The 27,201-nt window shown below is 51.4% G+C and overlaps 2 protein-coding genes across 4 annotated transcripts in view; both read right to left on the reverse strand.

The window, feature by feature from the left end:
- Positions 1 to 4,277: 4,277 nt before the first annotated feature.
- znhit1 (zinc finger, HIT-type containing 1) lies at positions 4,278 to 11,953 on the reverse strand. The gene is made up of 5 exons (XM_041178899.1): positions 11,879 to 11,953; positions 9,726 to 9,893; positions 8,963 to 9,042; positions 7,222 to 7,391; positions 4,278 to 5,049 (listed from the first exon to the last, which is right to left on the reverse strand). Exons 1-5 carry the CDS (start codon positions 11,904 to 11,906, stop codon positions 5,028 to 5,030), a joined length of 468 nt encoding a protein of 155 aa, XP_041034833.1. The 5' UTR covers positions 11,907 to 11,953; the 3' UTR covers positions 4,278 to 5,027.
- An 8,619-nt stretch (positions 11,954 to 20,572) lies between these two features.
- Positions 20,573 to 27,201, reverse strand: part of LOC121272331 (beta-1,3-galactosyltransferase 5-like) — a 111,775-nt gene continuing 105,146 nt past the window's right edge. For all 3 annotated transcript variants that reach the window (XM_041178953.1, XM_041178952.1, XM_041178951.1), the window contains exon 4: positions 20,573 to 22,567. In XM_041178953.1, coding sequence (XP_041034887.1) covers positions 22,119 to 22,567 — 449 coding nt within the window. In that variant the 3' untranslated portion in view covers positions 20,573 to 22,118. The remainder of the gene's footprint in view (positions 22,568 to 27,201) is intronic.

Genomic DNA, 27,201 nt, shown 5'->3' on the forward strand with positions numbered 1-27,201 from the left:
TGAGATCGTGAATGGTGTAGTCAAAGTGCTATCCACCACCCCCCCCACAACCCCTGACCCCCCCCCCCCCCACCGCACTGTGTTTCGTGCACAAGCTTCCAGGCTCCGCTTTTGCTGATCTTAAACTAGCTGGCAGGGGTTGCAGAAGGGGCTGTGGGAACGACCTTCCTCACCCATCTATCGCTTATCCTGCCTCTACTCACCATCGAGTTTAAGAGGAACACGTCGGCAAACATGCATTTCCAAAATCTAGTCTCAGCTCGCCTGGAGTGCAGAATTTGTAATGGCAGACCCTTTAAGGATGAGGTTGTTGGGATCCTTAATGCCTCACTGTAATGAACACCATTAGCTAAGGAGCTGACCCTTCACACGTTTTGCACCACTTCCTCAGTCCCATCACATATCAAGATCTTTGCAGATGCTTACAACATCCTCTGCTCATTAGAATTGTGCAAGGTAACTTGTGGATGAATGCACTATAACCAGTAGAGCTGTGGTTTCCCTCCTCCACCACCACCCCCATCATTATAACACTGAATTGAAACTGACTGTTCCTAGAACTTCCCTGAATAAGATATTCTGCTCCGAGATATATATTATAAAGTTATTTATTTAAGTGTATTTTGTGTGCTTTCTGCAAGAGGCAGCGTCTGATATGTTTTGAGGTTTTTAAACAGTGACACTACTGGGATTGCAAAGTGACAAGCTTAAATGGGGACACAGGAGTTTTTAAATGGAAGTAGCTGCAACTCAAAATGGGGGCTGAATCACATCAGTGCATCCTGGTCCAGTGAACCCAAACCCTACACTAGGCAGAAAATGCACAGCTTTCACTATCCCTGTGCAAATTCACAGGGAGCCCAAGTGTGGTCTCATCGCTCCCACCTCTAAGACAGAGGGTCATGATGTCAAGCCTCACTTCAGAGACTTGAGCACAAAATCTGAGCCGACATTCACTGTGCGGCACTGAGGTGCCATCTTTCAGATGAAACTTAAATTTGAGGCCCGACAGGTGATTCCCCTCCCACCCCGCCCCCAACCCCCACACCCACTAATTCAACAAGGAATGGATAAGTTGGCTCAACCTCCTGTCCAATATTTATCCCTCGCTCAGCCTTACCTCACTGCTGTTTGTGGGAGCTTGCTGTGTTTGCACAGCGGAGTCAGTGCAAGTTGGTCGTCACATTTCCATACGTTTCAGTGATTTCAGAGGTTCTCCGGTGGCTGTGAGCCATTTTGGAACTTCCTGAGGATGTGAAAGGCGCTACATAAATGCAGGTTCTTTCTTCTAGATACTTGGAGATCAACAGATATGCGTACAAATATCTCGAGTCTGTACACCTGTCACATTTGGAAAGTATCCCGCTTGAATCTAATTGCCTTCAATAATATATTCACAGAACAGCAATTGTATGATGTCATGAAGAAATGGCAACTCTCAAAGAAGTATCAAGAGAAAGAAACACACATCTTCTGCCTTAATAACCAGGTCTGCCCTCATGGGGGAAGAGCTGGGAATTTACTAGCAGCCCCCACCCAATACACAGAAACTTCCTTCCGCGAGCTTCTAGCTGTCCTCAAGCTGTGACCAACACCATAGCAACTAAATAACATCTTGTGCATAATATGGGCCTTCAGTTATAACACAACCATGCTATTACTCTTATTGTCACACCAGCTACCTGAGAGCAACCAGAATAAAATTCAGAAACTGGAGTCATTGATAAAAGGTACTGTAAATTTCAGGCAGTCCGTATGTGTCCTACAGCACCTCCTGCTCAATCTTTAAACAAATGCTTGGGCGGGTGGGTATTGTGGGGAAGGCCAGTATTTATTGCCCATTCCTATTAGCCGTTGAGGTGGTGCTGGTGGGTCTTCTACTTAAACCGCTGCAGTCTGAGAGATGAAAGTGCTCTCACACAGCTGCTAGGGAATTCCAGGATTTTGATTCAATGACAATGAAGGAACAGCTGATAGGTGTCCAAGTCAGGATAGGTGTGCGCGCGCAGCCTGGAGATGATGGTATTCCCATGAGCCTGCTGACCTTCCCTTTCTAGGTGTTGGGAGGTGCTATTGAAACTTGGAAGCATTGTGAACTGTGAGGACGGTGATAAGACTTCAAGAGGACAGAGAGAGACAATCTGGTGGTACAGGCACAAACGTGGCAAATGCAATTTAATGAGAGGAGTGCAAAGCAATAGGTTCTGGTAGGAAATGAGAGGGAACAATTCTAAAGGGGGTGGGGGGTATAGAAACAAGGAAACTGTGAGGGCACATGTGCACAAATCATTGAGGATGGCAAGATGGGTTGAGAAAGTGGTTATAAAGGCATATAGAACGCTAGGCTAGAGGTATAGAGTACTAAAGCAAGGAAGTTATGAGGAATCTTTATAAACCACTGGTTTGGCCTCTCAGCAGTATTGTATCCAATTCTGGGCACTGCATTAATATGAAGGTTTTTAACCAAGTGTGCCGAAAATATTTATGAGAACGGTTCAAGAGATGAGGGACCTTCGTTTACGTGGAGAGATTAGAGAAGCTGAGGCTCTCCTTAGAGAAAAGCTTGAGAAGATATTAGACAGTGGTGTTCAAAATCATGAGACGGTCTGGAGAGAGTAGGTAGGGAGAAACTGTTCCCTTTGGTGAAAGTGTCGAGAAACAGGTCACAGATTGAAGGTGACTGGCAAAAACACTAAAGGCAGCGAGGGGTTAGGACCTGGAATGCATTGCCTGAGAGAGTGTGGTGGAAGCAGATTCAATCACTGCTTTCAAAAGGGATTTGGATAAACACCCAAGTGTCATAAACTTTGCAGAACTACATGGAAAGGGTCAGGAATGGGACTAGCTACATTACTCTTGCAAGAGCCAGCATGGACTCAACAGGCTGAATGGCCTCTTTCTGTGCTGTAACCATTCTGATTCTAACACTGCTTCTCCACGCTCAATTTCTTTACATTGGAATGCAGGAGTCCTGTCAGGGAGCCGCCTGACACCCACATCAGACACTGTCTCTTCTGCATTAAAGTATTCACAATCAAGGCATTGTATATGAAGCATGTGAAGTGAATGTATATTGTGATGCTAATAATCTGTGCACTTTTCAATAAATTTAATATATCTATATGAATAAACAGATGGACTTTACTTCAACAGACTTGACCATCTCGCCCAACAGACTGAGCAGACTTCCTTCTCGAGCAGTGACCCACCTGGTTATGAACCAGGCAACCTTAGGCTGTGGAAAGCATGTTTGCCCAAATCAAAAAGTCATGCTTGAGTAACACAGGATGCTGCTCCCAGCGCTGAACTGTCAGAGGCCGCTGCTCCTGCAGTAAGGTGCCTTGGTTTCTTTCACTCAACTCTTTATTGGCTACTCCTCCCTCTGTCTTCACTGCTGCTCCCAGCTCTGTAGGGATTGCTGCAGCTTCTTTTCCACTCACCCCACCCCCAACTTGCGTCCCACTCCCAACTGTCCAAATTCCCATTCTCCCTCTTCCCACCACAACCACCCCCCCACCCCCCCACCCCCAACGAGCCCCCATTCCTTAATATTCCCCAATTTATCACAGCTCCCCCAACCCCAGCCCCCAGGGCAGTCGAATCTCTCCCAGTGATGAACTCCCAGCCACTTCCCCAGTGTCAAACTGAGGCTATTTTGATCAGGTATTGAACTGTGCTGCACATTAGAGGCTAGTGGGTCCCCAGTAAGGAGACAGGAAGGGCCACGACTAGATCCAGGGAGGCAGCAAGGGCTTTGATCTGTCAGGAGAAACATCCTCTCTGAAGTCGATTACCCCGTGTGGATAGGCAGAGCAACTGGTAAACAGCACATTTCACGGCTTTGCGACACCTCACAGCTAAAGGTCACTCTGAAATGTGGTCACTGCTGTAACAGGAAAGAGAACACAGAGCAGCTCGTTTCCTTTCTGGGTGAGACATTAAACTGAGGCCCTGTAATGCAGCTCAACTGGACCTAATACCATTACAACTGGGTCCCTCGACTGCTGCCATTATAACTGGTCATCATCCGATCGCTATTTCTGGGACCTTGCTGTGCACAATTTGGCTGCCACATTGTCTACAACAGCGGCTACCCTCCAAAAGTTAAAAAAAAAATTGACTATAAAGTGCTTTGGGTTATTGAGGTTGTGAAAGACACTCAAGCCCCATTCTACATCTCTCCCTCACCAACTTACCCAAGCCAGTAAAGAACATTTTAAACACACCGCAAATGCGAGTTCACACCTTAAATACAACCAATCACACTCAACTGTAGGTCACTGGGTCTGGTGAACTTTATTAACCTAGAAAATAAAACGTGGGGAGGTACAGAGTCAAGCAGTTTGGGGAGGTCGAGATTCAATCACGATTCGGTACCAAGAAGGGAAAAATAAACTGTTATAAAGACACGAGGCTGGAGGATAGTGACATGGCAAGTAATAACAATTGAACATAAACGTAACTGCTTACTAATGACTAGAAACAATAGCAAAGACATAGCACTAAACGAGCTGGGACCAAAGTAACTGAGCCTCTCAGCTGAGGCTGCACCATCACATCACCATTACCATCAGCATACGCGTGTTTGAGGCATCCATCAGCTGCTCAACCAGTCACATCAAAGGAACAGTTAACTTGGTTACATCTAGTTCAGAAAGTCGCAAGGTGGTAGAGCACATGGTGTTCCCATCTGGGAAGTGAGCTGACCACAGGAGACAGTCCCATCGTGAAACCAAGGTCCAGTCTGCCTTGCTAGTCAGGACTTGGAGCTGTAACTGTGATGCCAGCCGAGCTACTTTACACCACGTTTTCTTCATCCAAACCAATCCCTTCCTTAAAGAAAAGGAGACGACAATTGCCTTCCGACAGTCCACAGGTCCCCTGTACAGCTACAAATAACATCACAACGTGGCATTTTCTGGGCCCCCTTACTACCGGGCCTGAAAGGAGGATGAGATTAAGAGAACAGTTGGTTTTGATAATTCAGGCAGGATTACAGTTGCCGTCTGCTGGACACCCCCCCGACTTCACACCGTCCACTTCAGACACCTGCAGGTAAGATCATTACAGTGAGTCCCAGTTAACCTGTAAGAAACAGTCAGTTTACTAAAATCAGCAGCGGGGATCCAGTACTCGAGTGGGTCTTTTCAGCCCCTCCGTTGGGAGTTCATTGGTCACTGTCAGGACAATAGTGTTCCAGTGGCTTTATCTTTCCTCCTCAGCCAGGAGCCTATCTGTGCCAAAGTCAAGCGAGAACACTATCCCGTCTGATGGCTGAACAAGCTATCAGCAGTATTCTGATAGATGCATCAATCCAAACTGGGAGGGCCATGTGGAAAAGGAGGGCGTTACTGACAGACTAACTTCAGGACCGAAGCTCAAAGCTGATCCTGACTGAAGTTCCGAGGAGTCTGCGTTGGCTAAATGTAAAGGTCGAGCAATCTCAGTCACGTCCACCAGAGGGAGCAAGTCTACAGGTGGAAACTCTCCCATCTCAGAGAGACAGAAACAAAGGTTGCTCAGTGAGGAAATAGAATAGAGAGTACTCTGTATCTAACCCCGTGCTGTACCTGTCCTGGGAGTGTTTGATGGGGACAGTGTAGAGGGAGATTTACTCTGTATCTAACCCCGTGCTGTACCTGTCCTGGGAGTGTTTGATGGGGACAGTGTAGAGGGAGATTTACTCTGTATCTAACCCCGTGCTGTACCTGTCCTGGGAGTGTTTGATGGGGACTGTGTAGAGGAGATTTACTCTGTATCTAACCCCGTGCTGTACCTGTCCTGGGAGTGTTTGATGGGGACAGTGTAGAGGGAGCTTTACTCTGTATCTAACCCCGTGCTGTACCTGTCCTGGGAGTGTTTGATGGGGACAGTGTACAGGGAGCTTTACTCTGTATCTAACCCCGTGCTGTACCTGTCCTGGGAGTGTTTGATGGGGACTGTGTAGAGGAGATTTACTCTGTATCTAACCCCGTGCTGTACCTGTCCTGGGAGTGTTTGATGGGGTCAGTGTAGAGGGAGCTTTACTCTGTATCTAACCCCGTGCTGTACCTGTCCTGGGAGTGTTTGATGGGGACAGTGTAGAGGGAGATTTACTCTGTATCTAACCCCGTGCTGTACCTGTCCTGGGAGTGTTTGATGGGGACTGTGTAGAGGGAGATTTACTCTGTATCTAACCCCGTGCTGTACCTGTCCTGGGAGTGTTTGATGGGGACAGTGTAGAGGGAGATTTGCTCTGTATCTAACCCCGTGCTGTACCTGTCCTGGGAGTGTTTGATGGGGACTGTGTAGAGGGAGCTTTACTCTGTATCTAACCCCGTGCTGTACCTGTCCTGGGAGTGTTTGATGGGGACAGTGTAGAGGGAGAGTTACTCTGTATCTAACCCCGTGCTGTACCTGTCCTGGGAGTGTTTGATGGGGACAGTGTAGAGGGAGATTTACTCTGTATCTAAACCCGTGCTGTCCCTGTCCTGGGAGTGTTTGATGGGGTCAGTGTAGAGGGAGCTTTACTCACTATCTAACCCCGTGCTGTACCTGTCCTGGGAGTGTTTGATGGGGTCAGTGTAGAGGGAGCTTTACTCTGTATCTCACCCCGTGCTGTACCTGTCCTGGGAGTGTTTGACGGGGACAGTGTAGAGGGAGATTTACTCTGTATCTAAACCCGTGCTGTACCTGTCCTGGGAGTGTTTGATGGGGTCAGTGTAGAGGGTGCTTTACTCTGTATCTCACCCCGTGCTGTACCTGTCCTGGGAGTGTTTGATGGGGACAGTGTAGAGTGAGCTTTACTCTGTATCTAATCCATGCTGTACCTGTCCTGGGAGTGTTTGATGGGGACTGTGTAGAGGGAGATTTACTCTGTATCTAACCCCGTGCTGCATCTGTCCTGGGCGTGTTTGACGGGGACAGTGTAGAGGGAGATTTACTCTGTATCTAAACCCGTGCTGTACCTGTCCTGGGAGTGTTTGATGGGGACAGTGTAGAGGAATCTTTACTCTGTATCTAACCCCGTGCTGTACCTGTCCTGGGAGTGTTTGATGGGGACAGTGTAGAGGGAGCTTTACTCACCATCTAACCCCGTGCTGTACCTGTCCTGGGAGTGTTTGATGGGGACAGTGTAGAGAGAGCTTTACTCTGTATCTAACCCCGTGCTGTACCTGTCCTGGGAGTGTTTGATGGGGACAGTGCTGAGGGAGTTTCACTCCATTTCAGATGCAGACATACCTGGTTTCCTGATGTGTCCCCAAGCATTTAACACAGCAATACCGGGCTCCACATGACACACAGGTGTAGTTGGATGGAAAACCGCAGACTGCACAGAAATGGCGTTGGGGTAGTTTGGAAGGAGTGGCACAGGTTGTCAGGTAGTTCGGTCCTTCACTTGCACTCAAGTTCTGTTTTGTCAGAAATTAAATATGTTGATATCATCTCAAAGCCCTGGGTTACGATCATTCAGAAGCTTTGGTCAAGACCAACAACATGGAGACAGAGAGAAGATCCTGCTAAACAACTAACAGCAAATGGGGACGAAAGTAAACACAGGCCCTAAAGGGCACTCTTCTCCCGTTTATTACTCAAGCTGTGTGCAAGGTGACACAAGGATAAGCAGGTCAAGAAAGGAAACGTGTAACTGAGGAATTGGTGTGGAAAACACAGGTCATCGATACTGGGAGCGGTAAGAGCTGTACTGCCAACTGAAAAGGGTTAAATTGGGTGGACAGGTTGCAGAGAGTAGGTTTGTAATCCCTCAATTGTAGATGATTAAGGGAGGGTGATCTAACTGAGCTGTTTAAGATGACTTGATACAGCAGATGGAGAGAACTACTGCCTCTTGCGGGACAGTCCAGAACAAGAGAGCACAACATTAATTTAGCCCTAAAAAGACAGAACTCGCATTTCTATAGCACCTTTCACATCCTCAGGACATCGCAAAGTGCTTTACAGTGAATTAATTTTAAAGTCACTGCTTTAATGTAGGAAACACAGCAGCCAATTTGTGCATAGCAAGCTCCCACAAACAGCAAACATGATGGTGGAGGCTAGATAACATTTTTTTAAAAGCAATGTGGTTGAGGGATAATCAGTGATATTTCCTCCTCTTCTCTGAAATAGGGCTGTGGGATCTTTTCTGGCTGCACTGGGGTTTAACCTCTTATCTGTTTCTGACACCGCAGTGCTCCTCCAGTATCTGCACTGAGTATCAACATGGATTTTGCACTCAAGTTACTGGAGTAGAACATTTTTGACTCGGGAGCACACACAAGCGCTATCCACTGAGTCACACTGTTCACTGTTTCACCGTTCGGGGTGAAATCAGGAAGTGTTTCTTCACACAAAGGACAGTGGAGGACTGGATGGAATTCAGTGCAACAGTCATTCAAGTGATAGTTGGACCTGTTTCTATTCAAAGGTGGGCATCCCCTCCTCCAGAAGTGATATGGAACCAAGGGAGATAGATGAAGTTAAGATACAGATCAGCCATGATCAAACTGAAATAGTAAAGCAGGGTTGAGGAAGCGAATGGTCTCCTCCTGTTGGTGGTTTTGTGTGTGTCATCTAAATGTCACTTGACAAACTGACATGTTTGATAAACATACTCAAAGTCTCTAAACATAAAAAGACACTGTAATGGTTTCACGTTAGAGAGTGTAATAGACCCTAAAAAGATGCAGTTTACAAAGCCTCTTTGTTATCATCTACTTAGCCACGTGTCAGCTAACGTGAGCAGTCACGATGATATGACTATGAGATCCAGTGAGTGCATTGCATGAGAGTCACTTTTGGTACCAGTGTCACAGAGATAATGCTTTGATAAATAAATATATTAAAATCAGACTCGGGTCCTTCCTCAGACTTTTATTAGGTTTACAGTTAAATTATTCCATAAATCCAACACCCTCCATCCCTCCCCTCACGTGTGAGCTGGTCAGTGCTTCCCCCGAACAAGCCAACACTAATCGCCTACCTGCTCCTCGAGGAGGGATTGGAAATTCTTCCGGAATCGCTGCTTGAAGTGATCGCCCCGAGTTTTCTTCTTCTTCTTCGCTGAAAGACAAACAGTCGTCAGCAGCAGCAGCAGCAATACCTCCCCCACACTCACTCACTCCTCACCTCATCTGGTTCCAACCCCATTAACCTCCTCCTCCCCCTCTCACACTCCCCCCTCCCCTCCTCCTCCGTTCCCTTCCTTCACCCCTTACCTCACTCCCCTCCACCCCCTCCTCTCCACTCCCCCTCGTCTCTCCCTACCCTCCTCCTCCCCTCCCCTTCCCTCACCCCCCTCCTCTCCCCTCGTCTCTCTCTCCCCTCCTCGTCTCTCCTCCCTCCCTCCCCTCTCTCCCCTCCTCCTCCCTTCCTTCACCCCTTACCTCACTCCCCTCCACCCCCCTCCTCTCCACTCCCCCTCGTCTCCCTCCCCTCCCCTTCCTTCACCCCTTACCTCACTCCCCTCCCCCCTCATCTCCCCTCAACCCCCTCCTCTCCCCTTCCTTCACCCCTTACCTCACTCCCCTCCCCCCTCATCTCCCCTCAACCCCCTCCTCTCCCCTTCCTTCACCCCTTACCTCACTCCCCTCCCCCCTCATCTCCCCTCAACCCCCTCCTCTCCCCTTCCTTCACCCCTTACCTCACTCCCCTCCCCCCTCATCTCCCCTCACCCCCCTCCTCTCCCCTCGTCTCTCTCTCCCCCTCCTCGTCTCTCCTCCCCACCCCACCCCCCGCCCCTTTACCGGACTCCGTGTGGTCATCGAACTGCGGCAGCCTCTTCAGTTGGGGGAGGTTGGCGTGCGGATCATCCTGGAAGTTGTCCTTCTCCAGGGCGTCGAGCTGCCGGTTCAGCCGCCGCTGCCGGGTGGCCTGGTCCAGGACCCGCCGCTGCCCCCCGTCCTGGAACCGGCCTGGAGGGAGCAGAGAGTCGGGTCAGAGCAGCCGGGGGGGGGGGGGGGGGGTGGGTGGGACCCGCGGGACCATCATCACCGCCCCCCCCCCCCACCCCACCCCCACACGGGACCCTCCCTCCCCGCGTGGGACCCCCTCCCTCTACCACACCCCCCCCCCCCCCCACCTCCAACCCCGCGTGGGACCCTCCCTCCTCCCTCCCCGCGTGGGACACCCTCCCTCTACCACCCCCCCCCCCCCCCCCCGCGGGACCACCCCCCCCCCCCCCCAACCCCGCGCGGGACCACCCCCCCCCCCTCTCCACCCCCGCGCGGACCGCGCGGGACCACCCCCACCCCCCCTCCAACCCGCGCGGTCCAGCGCTCCAACCCCGCGCGGGACCACTGCGCGGACCAGCCTCCACCCCGCGCGGTCCAACCCCGCGCACCACCCCCCCCTCCACCCCCGCGCGGGACCACCCCCCCCCCCCTCCAGCGCGGGACCACCCCCCCGAGCTCCAACCCCGCGCGGACCCCCCCCCTCCACCCCGCGCGGGAACCCCCTGCCGGGACCTCCAACCCCGCGCGGGACCCACCTCCAACCCGCGACCACCCCCCCCCCTCCGCGCGGACCACCTCCAACCCGCGCGGGACCCCCCCTAACCCCGGCGGGACCTCCCTCCAACCCCGCGCGGGAACCACCCCCCCCCCCCCCCCCCCTCCAACCGCGGGACCTCCAACCCCGCGCGGCTCAACCCCGCGCGGACCTCCAACCCCGCGCGGGACCACCCCCCCCCCCCCCCCCCTCCAACCCCGCGCGGACCACCCCCCCCCCCCTCCAACCCCGCGCGGGACCACCCCCCCCCCCCCCTCCAACCCCGCGCGGGACCACCCCCCCCCCCCCTCCACCCCGCGCGGGACCACCCCCCCCCCACCCCCCACCTCCAACCCCGCGCGGGACCACACCCCCCCCCCCCCCCCCCCCCACCTCCAACCCGCGCGGGACCACCCCCCCCCCCCCCCCACCTCCAACCCCGCGCGGGACCACCCCCCCCCCCCCCCACCTCCAACCCCGCGCGGGACCACCCCCCACCTCCAACCCCGCGCGGGACCACCCCCCCCCCCCCCCCCCTCCAACCCGCGCGGGACCACCCCCCACCTCCAACCCCGCGCGGGACCACCCCCCCCCCCCCCCCCCTCCAACCCCGCGCGGGACCACCCCCCCCCCCCCCTCCAACCCCGCGCGGGACCACCCGCCCCCCCCCCCCCCCCCCCTCCAACCCCGCGCGGGACCACCCCCCCCCCCCCCTCCAACCCCGCGCGGGACCACCCCCCCCCCCCCCCCTCCAACCCCGCGCGGGACCACCCCCCCCCCCCACCCCCCACCTCCAACCCCGCGCGGGACCACCCCCCCCCCCCCACCCCCCACCTCCAACCCCGCGCGGGACCACCCCCCCCCCCCCACCTCCAACCCCGCGCGGGACCACCCCCCACCTCCAACCCCGCGCGGGACCACCCCCCACCTCCAACCCCGCGCGGGACCACCCCCCACCTCCAACCCCGCGCGGGACCACCCCCCCCCCCCCCCCCCCACCCCCCACCTCCAACCCCGCGCGGGACCACCCCCCACCTCCAACCCCGCGCGGGACCACCCCCCCCCCCCCCCCCCCCCCACCCCCCACCCCCCACCTCCAACCCCGCGCGGGACCACCCCCCACCTCCAACCCCGCGCGGGACCACCCCCCCCCCCCCCCCCCCCACCTCCAACCCCGCGCGGGACCACCCCCCCCCCCCCACCTCCAACCCCGCGCGGGACCACCCCCCCCCCCCCCACCTCCAACCCCGCGCGGGACCCCCCCCCCCCCCCCACCTCCAACCCCGCGCGGGACCACCCCCCCCCCCCCCACCTCCAACCCCGCGCGGGACCCCCCCACCTCCAACCCCGCGCGGGACCCCCCCACCTCCAACCCCGCGCGGGACCACCCCCCCCCCCCCCCCATTCTTACCCAAACTCTCCCGCTTCTTCTCCACCATCCTTCCCGGGGGAACAATTAAACCGCTGCGCCCGGAGCTGCTGGGGGAACGATTAGAAAGATGCACTTCCGGTTTTCCAAACAGCGACACCGGCGGCCGGAGGTCAGACTCCATCGGATAGAAGTTACTCAGTAACCCACCAATCAGAGGCGCCCACTAACCCACCATTCAGAGGGTGGGGTCAGTGGTGGGAGAGTGAGCTGTGTAGTCAGTGGGGAAGGGTCAGGTGGGTCCGTTAGTTAGGTGTTGGTTGGTCAGGGAAGGGTGGGCATTGGCTGATTGGGGGATGGTCAATGGGGGTGTGGTCAATGGAGGGATGGGTGTGGGTTGGCTGGTTGGGCAGGTGGTCAATGGGGGGGTGGTCAATGGGGTGGTTGGTCAATGGGGGGGGGGGGTGGCCAATGGATTGGTGGGGGTTGGCTGGCCAGTGGATTGGTGGGGGTTGGCCAGTTGGTCAATGGGGTAGGTCAGGTGCTAAGGAGAGGTGGAGTAGTCCCGGGGTCAGTCTGGGGGGATTAATATTAGTTACTCAGGAAACAGAAGTGGTTTCAATTCTTCTAACTTTCTCTGGGTAACTATTGCTGTAAGACAGTCGGCACCAAATGACATTTGCAATTTAAAGCGTACTTTTCAATCCTTACCTGGGGATTTTCAGCAGGGAAGTTTCCAGCGGGTGGGGTGGGTTCCCCAGCACATATTTTGGGGTACTCCCCAGCTAGGATGGTCTGGAGCATGGACATTATGGGTCAAAGTTAGCAAACGGGTAACAGCAAGCTATTAGGAAGGCAAAGGGTATGTTGGCCTTTATTGTAAGTGGATTGAAGTGCAAGAATAAAGAAGTCATGTTGCAATCATTCAGGGTTTTACTGAGACCACACCTGGAGTACAGTGTTCAGCCGCAGGTATGGAAGGTGCTGTCAAAGGAGCCTTGGTGAGCTGCTTTAGTGCATCTTGTAGATGGTACACACACTGCTGCTACTGTGCGCCGATGGTGGAGGGAGTGAATGTTTGTGGATGTGGAGCCAATCAAGTGGGCTGCTTTGTCCTGGATGGTGTCAAACTTCTTGAGTATTGTTGGAGCTGCACTCATCTAGGCAAGTGGGGAGTATTCCATCACACTCCTGACTTGTGCCTTGTAGATGGTGGACAGGCTTTGGGGAGTCAGGAGGTGAGTTACTTGTTGCAGGATTCCTAGCCTCTGACCTGCTCTTGAAGCCACAGTATTTATATGGCTAGTCCAGTTCAGTTTATGGTCAATGGGACACCCAGGATGTTGATAGTGGGGCATTCAGCGATGGTAATGCCATTGAATGTCAAGGGGGTGATGGTTTCTCTCTTGTTGGAGATGGTCATTGCCTGGCCCAAGGGGCTGACTGGCCTACTCCTGCTCCTTGTTCGTACGTTCGTATTTTGACCCAGCGACAGTGAAGGAATAGCAATATGTTTCCATGTCAGGATGGTGAGTGATTTGGAGGGGAACTAGCAGGTGGTGGTGTTTTACTACAGTTTCTGTCATATTCAGGCACCAATCAGATTCACTGAACCAACCTGCCATTCAGTGTCACCCACCAACATACCTGTGTTGCCCAACACCCTGCCAGTATTGTTCACCAACCTGCCCTTCAGTGTCACCTCTACAATCTTCTTAGTTGTAATACTTCTTAAAGGTATCACTTCAGGAAACCTAGTGGACACGTCCATTATTGTCAATAAATATTGATTTCCACTTTTAGTCTTAGGGAGGGGTCCTACACAATCAATCATGACCCTGGTAAAACGTTCTTCAAGTGCTGGTATTGGGATTAAAAGCACCGGCTTAATCACTGCTTGTGGTTCTCCTGTTACTTGACATATATGATAGGTTCTACAGAATTTGACTACATCCTGATGCAATCCTCAATATCTTTTTCCTCAAACTTTGGAAGAGCTAATACAAATTTAAACATATCCCCACCGGGGTCTACTCTGAAAATAAATCCTTCCTCACCTACTTTTGCAAATCACTTTTGTAACTGCCAACATTTCTCTTTCCTTCTTCTCCATCTCCACAATTTCTAATTCTCTTTTAAAAGCCATCTCTCTGTCCTTTGCTTCTAATTCAAGCTTTTTCATTTGCAACTGAAGTCTCGCTACCTCCAGTGACTCATGAGTGTCAGGTTTCACTTCCAACTGTAGATGCTGTGCTTTATTTTTAACTATATCTGATTTCTGAGCCGCTGTAGGTAACCCCAATTGTAACTTATCCACCAACTCTGTTAACTTACTTTTGGTTATTCTCTCCAACCCAATCAGAGTTATCTCTTCTTCTTCCAGACAAGTCTTCGCAATTGCCAAAGCCATCTTGCAGCCTCACCACTTCTAAAATACTTCACCAAATCCTGAATTCAAAGTGCCTCTTGTACTTGTAAACTTCAAGATTCACCAATTCCGAACCAATCGAGGAATTCGAAATATAATTTATCCCGGCACAGCCCCCAATTGTTATGACCGATGCAGTTGGTAAGACGGAGTTATTTAAAAATCTCAGAGGGAAACGTTAAAAAAACTGTCATAACCTATAATTTTAAGTGTTAGGTTTGAGATGCAACTCTAATTTCAGGAATCAGACCGCCAGTTCTCGAAGCTTTACATTAAACTAAAGGAAGCATTTTCTTAATTTACACAGGTCAAAATAAATATACACATGGCTACGAGAGAGGGGCAGGATTGGCAGCTCAACATTCCAGGATATAGAATCTTCAGGCGAGACAGAGGAGGGGGTTAAAAGAGGAGGAGGTGTTGCATTATTAGTTAAGGAGTCAGTTACTGCAGCAAGGAGAGATGATATCTTGGAGGGGACATCGAATGAAGCTTTGTGGGTAGAGCTTAGGAATAAAAAAGGGGCAGCCACATTGTTAGGTGTTTATTATAGACCCCCAGATAGTCAGAGGGAAATTGAGGAGCAATTATGTGCACAATTTGCGGAGGTGTGTAAAAACAATAACAATAGTGTAATTATATTAGGTGATTTCAACTTTCCCAACATTAATTGGGATAGACATAGTGTTAAGGGCTTGGATGGAATGGATTTCTTGAAATGTGTACAGGAGAACTTTTTAGGTCAATATGTAGAGGGTCCAACAAGGGACGGTGCAGTGCTGTACCTAATTCTGGGGATTGAAGCCAGACAGGTGGCTGAGGTGGTGGTGGGGGAGCATTTTAGTGATAGCGACCACGACAAGTTTAAGTTTATTATGGACAAAGAAATCAACAAGTTGCAAAAAAATATTTTTGGATTGGGGGAGAGTGGATTTTAGTAAAATAAGGCAGGATCTGGCCAAGGTAGACTGGGAGCAGTTACATGTGGGGAAATCTACAAAGGAACAGTGGGTTTTCAAAAAGGGAATGAGGAGGGTACAAGCTCAACATGTTCCCTTTAGGGTGATAGGAAGGAGTAACAAACCCAGAGCGCCATGGATGACCAGAGATATTCAGGTTACGATGAGAAGGAAAAGAGAGGCTTTTAGCAGGTACAAAGGAAGCAAATCAGCAGAGGCATTAGTGGAGTACAGAAAGTGCAGGGTGGAGCTTAAGAAAGCAATTAGGAGAGCAAAGAGGGGATATGAGAAAGCTCTGGCTGGTAAAAGTAGGGAAAATCCCAAGATATTCTATAAGTATATCAATGGGAAGAGGATAACCAGGGAAAGAGTAGGGCCCATAAGGGACCGAGGGGGAAATCTATGGGTGGAGCCAGAGGACATCGCCAGAGTCTTGAACGAATACTTCACATCCATCTTCACCCAAGAGATTGAGGATGAAGGTATCGAACTCGGGGAGTGAGACTGCGAGGTTCTTAAGCAAATTGATATAGGGAGTGACAAGGTATTGGAGGTGTTGGCAGGCTTAAAAGTGGACAAATCTCCAGGTCCAGATGACTTGTGTCCCAGACTGCTGAGGGAGGCAAGGGAGGAGATCACAGGGGCTCTGACCCAAATTTTTAATTCCTCTCTGGCCATGGGGGAGGTGCCTGGGGACTGGAGAACAGCTAATGTGGTTCCGCTATTTAAGAAGGGTTGTAGAGATAAGCCAGGGAACTACAGGCCAGTGAGTCTCACGTCAGTGGTAGGGAAACTATTAGAGAAAGTTCTGATGGGGAGTATCTATCTCCATTTGGAGAGGCAAGGTTTGATCAGGGATAGTCAGCATGGCTTTGTCAGAGGGAGGTCAGGCCTAACAAATTTGATTGAATTTTTCGAGGAGGTGACCAGGTGTGTAGATGAGGGTAGTGCAGTTGATGTGGTTTATATGGATTTCAGCAAAGCCTTTGACAAGGTCCCACATGGGAGACTTATAAAGAAGGCAAATGCACATGGGATACAGGGTAATTTGATAAGGTAGATTCAAAATTGGCTTAGTTGTAGGAGGCAGAGGGTGATGACAGAAGGATGCTTTAGTGACTGGAAGCCAGTGTCCAGTGGCGTACCACAGGGATCTGTGCTCGGTCCCCTATTATTTGTCATTTATATAAACGACAGAGATGACTATATGGGGGGTAGGATTAGTAAGTTTGCAGATGACACAAAGATTGGCCGGGTGGTTAACAGTGAGGTTGAGTGTCTTGGGCTACAGGAAGATATAGACGGGATGGTCAAATGGGCAGATAAGTGGCAGATGGAATTTAACCCTGAAAAGTGTGAGATAATACACTTTGGAAGGAGTAATTTGACATGGAAGTATTCAATGAACAGCATGTCACTAGGAAGAGTTCTGAGGAACAAAGGGACCTTGGCGTGTGTGTCCATAGATCTCTGAAGGCAGAGGGGCATGTTAGTGGGGTGGTGAAAAAGGCACATGGGACACTTGCCTTTATCAACTGAGGCATAGATTACAAAAGTAGGGAAGTCATGTTGGAGTTGTATAGAACCTTGGTGAGGCCACAGCTGGAGTACTGTGTGCAGTTCTGGTCACCACATTATAGGAAGGATGTGATTGCACTGGAGGGGGTGCAGAGGAGATTCACCAGGATGTTGCCTGGGATGAAACATTTAAGTTATGAAGAGAAGTTGGATAGACTTGGGTTGTTTACGTTGGAACAGAGAAGACTGAGGGGCGACCTGATCGAGGTGTACAAGATTATGAGGGGCATGGACAGGGTGGATAGGGAGCAGCTGTTCCCCTTAGCTGAAGGGTCAGTCATGAGGGGGCATAAGTTCAAGGTGAGGGGCAGGAGGTTTAGGGGGGGTGTGAGGAAAAACATTTTTACCCAGAGGGTGGTGAGGGTTTGGAATACGCTGCCTGGGAGGGTGGTGGAGTCGGGTTGCCTCACATCCTTTAAAAAGTACCTGGATGAGCACTTGGCGCGTCATAACATTCAAGGCTATGGGCCAAGTGCTGATAAATGGGATTAGGGAGGTAGGTCAGGTGTTTCTCACGTGTCGGTGCACTCGATGGGCCGAAGGGCCTCTTCTGCAATGTGATTCTGTGAAATTACTACTATCCTAACTTTTAACAAATTCCCAAACTAATCTCCATTAAAGCAACAGCAACCTGTAGATTTAACCAGACACCAGGTAAAGCATTTTCACCTTATGAATTGAAAATGAGGTTCTCTGTGGATCCAGTTGGAGGTTTGCAGCTGCATTTTCATCTCACATCGCCTCCGAAAACTACTGAAGTTATACCTACCAGCACTGATTGAATTCAAATTCTCAATTTCTCACCAGCCTCTTTGAACTTCACCTTTTAACAATGAAACCCCTTTCGTTGTACCAATTCCATTAGTAATATTGCTTGGGAACTGCTAGAAAGGTGTCAGTTTTAATCCAAAACAAAAATAAAATTAAAAATACCTGGAAAAACTCAGCAGGTCTGACAGCATCTGCGGAGAGGAACACAGTTAATGTTTCGAGTCCGTATGACTCTTCAACAGAACGAAGTAAAAATAGAAAAGGAGTGAAATATAAGCTGGTTTAGGGGGGTGAAGTGTAGAGCTGGATAGAGGGCCAGTGATAGGTGGAGATAGCCAAAAGATGTCATAGACAAAAGGACAAAGAGGTTGAAGGTGGTGATATTATCTAAGGAATGTGCTAATTAAGGGTAGAAAGCAGAACAAGCAAGGTACAGATAGCCCTAGTGGGGGTGGGGGTGGGGTGAAGGAATCGAAATAGGTAGAGATAAAACAATGGATGGAAATACATTTAAAAATAATGGAAATGGGTGGGAAAAGAAAAATCTATATAAATTATTGGGGATAAAAGGAAGGGGGATCGGAAAGGGGGTGGGGATGGAGGAGAGAGTTCATGATCTAAAATTGTTGAACTCAATATTCAGTCCAGAAGGCTGTAAAGTCCCTAGTCGGAAGATGAGATGTTGTTCCTCCAGTTTGCGTTAAGCTTCACTGGAACAATGCAGCAAGCCAAGGATGGACATTTGGGCAAGAGAGCAGGGTGGAGTGTTGAAATGGCAAGCAACAGGGAGGTTTGGGTCATTCTTGCGGACAGACCGCAGGTGTTCTGCAAAGCGGTCACCCAGTCTGCATTTGGTCTCTCCAATGTAGAGGAAACCGCATTGGGAGCAACGAATGCTGTAGACTAAATTGAGGGAAGCGCAAGTGAAATGCTGCTTCACTTGAAAGGAGTGTTTGGGCCCTTAGACGGTGAGGAGAGGGGAAATAAAGGGGCAGGTGTTGCATCTTGTGTGGTTGCATGGGAAGGTGCCATGGGAGGGGGTTGAGGAGTAGGGGGTGATGGAGGAGTGGACCAGGGTGTCCCGGAGGGAATGATCCCTGCGGAATGCCGATGGGGGGGGTGAAGGGAAGATGTGTTTGGTGGTGGCATCATGCTGGAGCTGGCGGAAATGGCGGAGGATGATCCTTTGAATGCAGAGGCTGGTGTGGTGATAAGTGAGGACAAGGGGAACCCTATCATGGTTCTGGGAGGGAGAAGAAGGTGTGAGGGCGGATGCGCGGGAGATGGGCCGGCCACGGTTGAGGGCCCTGTCAACCACCAATCCCCCTTCTTGAATGCTCTATTCAAAAAATGCATGCTATATCCCTTACATATCAAAACTAGTTTCCATCAAAGCATACAGACTAGCTGGCTTTAATCTAATTCAGGCACACCCACAGACCAAACATCAATTTTAAAAGAAAAATATTTTCCAAAATATTATATACATTATTATCATGACATCACCCAAAGCAACCCACCCACCCTTCAGCGTCACCCAAACCCACCCACCCACCCTTCAGTGTCACCCAAACCCACCCACCCACCCTTCAGCGTCACCCAAACCCACCCAGCCACCCTTCAGCGTCACCCAAACCAACCCACCCACCCTTCAGCGTCACCCAAACCAACCCACCCTTCAGCGTCACCCAAACCAACCCACCCACCCTTCAGCGTCACCCAAACCAACCCACCCACCCTTCAGCGTCACCCAAACCAACCCACCCACCCTTCAGCATCACCCAACACAACCTGCTCTTCAGTGTCCTTCATTGAACCATCAGCGTGTCACCGAGCAGCTGTTAGCCAGACAACTTTGGCCAAGACGTTGTCGGTCGGCAGTGTGTAGACCCCATTGGCCAAGGGAGGGTTGGTATACATTGTCTAGACACCTGTGGTTTACTAATTAGCTGAATGTCTACTGAACCAGTTGGTATTTTTGGTGCTTCTAATAAACTGATGTAAAAACATTTTGAAAGATTTTAATAAGTGGAAGTAACTTTTGGATAAATCTGATATTCGAACAAGTGCCAAGTGGTAATGACAACTGAAATTACACAGCATCCATCACCAGTTGCAGAATATGAGGAAAAAACAACTATAAATCATTCTGAAATTTGTTAAATTCACAGACCCTTCTGCAGAGTTGGCGCAACCACTAGATAATCTAGGTGATCACACAAGGCAGCAAGATTTGTGGGTTGGGGAGTCAAAAAAAACTGCCGGATTTAAGAAAAAAAGTCAGAAGTGATAACTTGCCAGATTCCCACGAAGCTGATACAACGTCAAAAGTTGCAGTTCATACTCAATATGTTTCTGATCGCTACTGAGAGCAGGAAATGACTGCAGAGTTATGATTGGAAGAGCTGCTCTAGGTTCGCTGTGCTAGAGCCATCGAAAAGTTACAGCACAGAAAGAAGCCATTCAGCCCATCGTGTCTGTGCTGGCTGAAAAATCTAGCTGCCCATTCTAATCCCACCTTCCAGCATCTGGTCCATAGCCTTGCAGGTTTCAGCACTTCAGGTGCAGATCCAGGTACCTTTTTAATGAGTTGAGAGTTTCTGCCTCCACCACCAATCCGGACAGCAAATTCCAGACGCCCGCCACCCTCTGGGTGAAAAGGTTTATTCTCATGTACCCTCTAATCCTTCTACCAATCACCTTAAATCTATGCCCCCTGGTAATTGACCTCTCATCTAGGAGAAACAAGTCTTTCCTATCTACCCTATCTAGGCCCCTCATTATTTGGTACACCTTAATTAGTTCACCTCTTAGCCTCCTCCGTTCTAAGGAAAACAACCCTAGCCTATCCAATCTCTCCTCATAGCTGCAATTTACAAGCCCTGGCAACATTCTTGTAAATCTCTGCACCCTCTCTCAGAGCAATTATGCCCTTCCTGTAATGTGGTCAGAACTGTATACAAAATTCCAGTTGTGGCCTAACCAGCATTTTATACAGTTCCATCATTACATCTCTGATTTTGTATTCAATACCTCGCCCAATAAAGGAAAGCATTCCATATGCTTTCTTTACCACCTATCCACCTGTCTTGCCACCTTCAGGGACCCGAGGACATGCATTCCAAGGTCTCTCATTTCATCAACCCCGGTCAATAACTTCCTGTTTATTGAATATTTCCTTTCTTTGTTTGCCCTCCCGAAATGCATTACCACACTTCTCTGGATTGAGTTCCATCTGCCACTTTTCCGCCCATTCAAGCAAACCACTGATCTCATTCCGGAGTCCACATCTATCCTCTTCACTATCAACCACACGCCTAGTTTTTGTGTCATCTGCAAATTTCCCAATCATGCCTCCCACGTTTAAATCCAAATCGTTAATATCTACAACAAAGTAACAAGGGCCCCAACACTGAACCCTGTGGAACACTGCTGGAAACAGTTTTCTATTCACAAAAACCACCCGTTGATCAGGGTATGGGGACAAGCAGGTAAAAGGCAAGTTGAGGACTGGTGTCAGGAAACAGATCACACACACAGTGATTAATATTTGCAATGGTAGGGAGGGGATCAGAAACACTCTGCAGCCGTGAATCAGGGGATGGTAGAATCAGTAGAAACAGGAAGAGCCAGTTTTTTTTAATTACTCATTCTCATCGCTGGCAAGGCTGCATTTATCACCAATTGCTAACTGCTCTGAGAACATGGAGGCACACCTTCCCTGAATCATGGAATGCTTACAGCAAAGAAAGAAGCCATTCGGCCCACTGAGCCTGTGCTGGCTGTCTGCATGTGCAATTCAGCAAGTTCTACTGCCTGTTCCTTTCCCCATACCTCTCCAATTCTCTTCCTCCTTCAGGCACTTATCCAATTCCCTTTTGAAAGCCACGATTGAATCTGTTTCTGTCATCTGCCTTGTACCTGCTGTTAGCTTTGATACAACTGAGTGGCTGGCTAGATCACTCAGAGGGGGAGAGGTGAACTCCTCTGTTTTTTTTTCCATTGCTCAGTCAAAGGTGCTATGGAAAGGTAAGTAGTTGTTGCAATTTGCCTCCTCCCATGGATGGGGTCTGACCAAAGGGTTGCCAACTCTGGTTCCACCTAGTCCTGGAGATCCTATCCCATGAAATCCCGACTCCGATCCCGTCCACCCCACACCTCATGCCCACACGTCACAGGGCACGTCCTGCTACCTCTCCCCAGCCCCTCCTTCCAGCATCCAATTGGAACGTCCCTTCCTCACACGACTGGATGGTCCTCGCCACTCGATCAAACAGCCTCCGTTTGCCCAGCTCCAATATTTTTTTTTACAATGATAAAGCAAAAGTAATGAAAGAAAGCGAAAAATGTACACACTGTTTAATGATGTCTCCCTCTCCAGCCCACCCACCTGCCCCCTAGCCCCCAAAATTACTTGCAGCAGTGTTTTGGGTTTAATCACCAGTTGGTGGAGGCACCAGGACGATCCTGGAGGATTGGGAACCCTAAAGCCGAGATCTGAAGGTGTAGCTTCTCGCTCACCCCAACAAACAAAACCCCGGTCCAATTAAACTGTCTCTTTCTTCTTCTCCTTCTGTAGTTTCTCCCACATTTCAATAACCTTTTCCGCAGCTAATGAGTGCACAACAAACGCACCCTTATATAGCTGCACTGAATACTCGAGTCCCCAAACATAAAAACGTTCCTCGTGTTTCAGAGGGACATTGCTGGCCAGAGCCATAAATCCCATGAAAACATCGTCCACAGGGAACACGGGTAAAGTCTTCGATTTCCGGTAAAGCTCAGGTATGAACGAACGGGGCACCATGTATCCTCCGCCGGATGGGAAGTCTGGGTAGATGTTGTCGGGGAAGAGGTTCCGGCTCACTTTGTTCCTGCCTTCCCGGTAAACCTTGTCATGTCGGTACACGTAGCCAGAAATGAACCTCGTTGTGTTTCTGTCGTCACTGATGTGCTTCACAATCGCCTCAGGGTTGACAAACTCGTCGTCGTCGGCTTTGGGAAAAAAAAGAGAATCCGAGTCAGCTCCAGCACAGAGAGACCCCGTATCATCATGGAGACAGAGGGGGACAGGGAGACAGCTCTACACGGAGACAGAGGGGGACAGGGAGACTGCTCTACACAGAGACAGAGGGACAGGGAGACTGCTCTACACGGAGACAGAGGAACAGGGAGACTGCTCTACACGGAGACAGAGGGACAGGGAGATGGCTCTACATGGAGACAGAGGGACAGGGAGACTACTCTACACGGAGACAAATGGGGACAGGGAGATTGCTCTACACGGAGACAGAGGGACAGGGACACTGCTCTACACGGAGACAAATGGGGACAGGGAGACTTCTCTACACGGAGACAGAGGGACAGGGAGACTGCTCTACACAAAGACAGAGGGACAGGGAGACTGCTCTACACGGAGACAAATGGGGACAGGGAGACTGCTCTACACGGAGACAGAGGGACAGGGAGACTGCTCTACACGGAGACAGAGGGACAGGGAGACTGCTCTACACGGAGACAGAGGAACAGCGAGATTGCTCTACACGGAGACAGAGGGACAGGGAGACTGCTCTACACGGAGACAGAGGGACAGGGAGATTGCTCTACTCGGAGAGAGAGGAATAGTGAGATTGCTCGACACGGAGACAGAGGGACAGGGAGACTGCTCAACATGGAGATAGAGGGGAACAAGGAGATTGCTCTACATGGAGAAAGAGGGACAGGGAGACTGCGCTACACGGAGAATGAGGGATAGTGAGACTGCTCTACAATGGGACAGAGGGACAGGGAGACTGCTGTACACAGAGACAAATGGGGACAGGGAGACTGCTCTACATTGAGACAGAGAGACAGGGAGACTGCTCTACACGGAGACAGAGGGACAGGGAGACTGGTCCTCACGGAGACAAATGGGGACAGGGAAACTTCTCTACACGGAGACAGAGGACTAGGGAGACTACTCTACACGGAGACAGAGGGGGACAGGGAGACTGCTCTACACGGAGACAGAGGGAAAGTTAGATTGCCCTACACAGAGACAGAGGGACAGGGAGACTGCTCTACACGTAGACAGAGGGACAGGGACACTGCTCTACACAGAGACAAAGGAACAGGGAGATTGCTCTAAATGGAGACAGAGGGGCAGGGAGACTGCTCTACACGGAGACAGAGGGGCAGGGAGACTGCTTTACACAGAGACAGAGGGACAGGGAGACTGCTGTACACGGAGACAGAGGGACAGGGAGACTGCTCTACACGGAGACAGAGGGGCAGGGCGACTGCTCTACACAGAGACAGAGGGACAGGGAGATTGCTGTACACGGAAACAGAGAAACAGGGAGACTGCTCTACATGGAGACAGAGGGACAGGGAGACTGCTCTACAAGGTGAAAAATGGGGACAGGGATACATCTCTACACTGAGAGAGGGACAAGGAGACTGCTCTACACGGAGACAAAGGGGGACAGGTAGACTGCTCTACACGGAGACAAAGGGGGACAGGTAGACTGCTCTACATGGAGACAAATGGGGACAGGGAGACTTCTCTACATGGAGACAGAGGGACAGAGAGACTGCTCTACATGGAGACAGAGGGACAGGGAGACTGCTCTACATGGAGACAGGGGGACAGGGAGACTGGTCGACATGGAGACAGTGGGGGACAAGGAGATTGCTCTATATGGAGCCAGTGGGGGACAGGGAGACTGCTTTACATGGACACAGAGGGACAGGGAACCTGCTCTTCATGGAGACAGAGGGAAAGTGAGTCTGCTCCACAAGGAGACAGAGAGACAGGGAGACTGCACTACACAAAGACAGAGGGACAGGGAGACTGCTCTACACGGAGACAAATGGGGACAGGGAAACTTCACTACATGGAGACAGAGGGCTAGGGAGACTACTCTACATGGAGAAAGAGGGACGGGGAGAATGCTCTACATGGAGACAGAGGGACAGGGAGATTGCTCTACAAGGAGACAGAGGGGGACAAGGAGACTGCTCTACACGGAGACAGAGGGACAGGGAGATGGCTCTACAAGGAGACAGAGGGACAGGGAGACTGCACTACACAAAGACAGAGGGACAGGGAGACTGCTCTACACGGAGACAAATGGGGACAGGGAAACTTCTCTACACGGAGACAGAGGACTAGGAGACTACTCTACAGGGAGACATAGGAATGGGGAGAATGCTCTACACGGAGACAGAGGGAAAGTTAGATTGCCCTACACAGAGACAGAGACACAGGGAGACTGCTCTACACGGAGACAGAGGGACAGAGAGACTGCTCTACACGGAGACAGAGAGACAGGGACACTGCTCTACCCGGAGACAAATGGGGACAGGGAGACTTCTCTACACGGAAACAGAGGGACAGGGAGACTACTCTACACGGAGACAGAGGGACAGGGAGACTGCTCTACACGGAGACAAATGGGGACAGGGAGACTGCTCTACACGGAGACAGAGGGACAGGGAGACTGCTCTACACGGAGACAGAGGGACAGCGAGACTTCGCTACACGGAAACAGAGGAACAGGGAGATTGCTCTACACGGAGACAGAGGGACAGGGAGACTGCTCTACACGGAGACAGAGGGACAGGGAGACTGCTCAACATGGAGATAGAGGGGAACAAGGAGATTGCTCTACATGGAGACAGAGGGGGACAGGGAGACTTCTCTACACAGAGACAGAGGGACAGGGAGTCTGCACTACAAGGAGACAGAGGGACAGGGAGACTGCTCTACAGGGAGACTGCTCTATATATGGACAGAGGGACAGGGAGAATGTTCTACAGGGAGACAGAGGGACAGGGAACCTGCTCTACATATGGACAGAGAGACAGGGAGAATGCTCTAGAGGGAAACAGAGGGACAGGGAGACTGCCCTACATTGAGACAGAGGGAGAGGGAGACTGCTCTCCACGGAGACAGAGGGACAGAGAGATTGCTCTACACAGACACAGAGTGGGACAGGGACACTGCTCTACACGGTGACAGATGGACAGGGAGACTGTACTACACGGAGACAGAGGGACAGGGAAACTGCTCTACACGGAGACAGAGGGGTAAATAGAGACAGGTCTACATGGAGACAGAGGGGGACAGGGAGACTGCTCTACCCAGAGACAGATGCGGACAGGGAGACTGCTCTACATGGAGACAGAGGGGGACAGGGAGACAGCTCTACACGGAGACAGAGGGGGACAGGGAAACTGCTCTATACAGAGACAGAGGGGGACAGGGAGACTGCTCTACACGGAGATAGAGGGACAGAGAGACTGCTCTACACGGAGACAAAGGGGGACAGGAAGGCTGCTCTACCCCGGGACAGAAAAGGACAGGGAGACTGCTCCACGTGGAGACAGAGGGGGACAGTGAGGCAGCTGTACACGGAGACAGAGAGGGACAGGGAGACGGCTCTACATGGAGCCAGAGGGGGACAGGGAGACTGATCTACACGGAGACAGAGGGAGAGGGAGACTGCTCTACGTGGAGGCAAAGGGACAGGGAGACTGCTCTACACGGAGATAGAGGGACAGAGAGACTGCTCTACACGGAGACAAAGGGGGACAGGAAGGCTGCTCTACCCCGGGACAGAAACGGACAGGGAGACTGCTCCACGTGGAGACAGAGGGGGACAGTGAGGCAGCTGTACACGGAGACAGAGAGGGACAGGGAGACTGCTCTACATGGAGCCAGAGGGGGACAGGGAGACTGATATACACGGAGACAGAGGGACAGGGAGACTGCTCTACGTGGAGGCAAAGGGACAGGGAGACTGCTCTACACGGAGAAGGAGGGACTGGGGGACTGCTCTACACGGAGACAGAGGGTGACAGCGAGACTGCTCTACACGGAGACAGAATGACAGGGAGACTGCTCTACAGGGAGACAGAGGGACAGGGAGACTGCTCTACACGGAGACAGAGGGCGACAGGGAGACTGCTCTACATGGAGACAGAGGGGGACAAGGAGATTGCTCTACATGGAGCCAGAGGGGGACAGGGAGACTGATCTACACGGAGACAGAGGGAGAGGGAGACTGCTCTACGTGGAGGCAAAGGGACAGGGAGACTGCTCTACACGGAGACAAAGGGGGACAGGAAGGCTGCTCTACCCCGGGACAGATACGGACAGGGAGACTGCTCCACGTGGAGACAGAGGGGGACAGTGAGGCAGCTGTACGCGGAGACAGAGAGGGACAGGGAGACGGCTCTACACTGAGACAGAGGGACAGGGAGTCTGCACTACAAGGAGACAGATGGACAGGGAGACTGCTCTACACTGAGACAGAGGGACAGGGAGTCTGCACTACGTGGAGACAGAGGGTGACAGGGAGACTGCTCTACACTGAGACAGAATGACAGGGAGACTGCTCTACAGGGAGACTGCTCTATATATGGACAGAGGGACAGGGAGAATGCTCTACAGGGAGACAGAGGGACAGGGAACCTGCTCTACATATGGACAGAGAGACAGGGAGAATGCTCTAGAGGGAAACAGAGGGACAGGGAGACTGCCCTACATGGAGACAGAGGGAGAGGGAGACTGCTCTACACGGAGACAGAGGCACAGGGAGACTGCTCTACATGGAGACAGAGGGACAGGGAGAGTGCTCTACAGG

Source organism: Carcharodon carcharias, chromosome 33 (genome assembly GCF_017639515.1).
Source record: "Carcharodon carcharias isolate sCarCar2 chromosome 33, sCarCar2.pri, whole genome shotgun sequence".
NCBI classification, from domain to species: domain Eukaryota; kingdom Metazoa; phylum Chordata; class Chondrichthyes; order Lamniformes; family Lamnidae; genus Carcharodon; species Carcharodon carcharias.

What these genes read in the sequence shown, in the direction of transcription:
- znhit1 (XM_041178899.1), bottom strand. Translation starts at nt 11,906, where the DNA reads ATGGTGGAGAAGAAGCGGGAGAGTTTGG. An exon ending in CGATGACCACACGGAGTCCG is followed by an intron (nt 9,043 to 9,725) that starts GTAAAGGGGCGG and finishes TTTGTCTTTCAG; the next exon opens with CGAAGAAGAAGAAGAAAACT. An exon ending in GGGACACATCAGGAAACCAG is followed by an intron (nt 5,050 to 7,221) that starts GTATGTCTGCAT and finishes TCTTACCTGCAG; the next exon opens with GTGTCTGAAGTGGACGGTGT.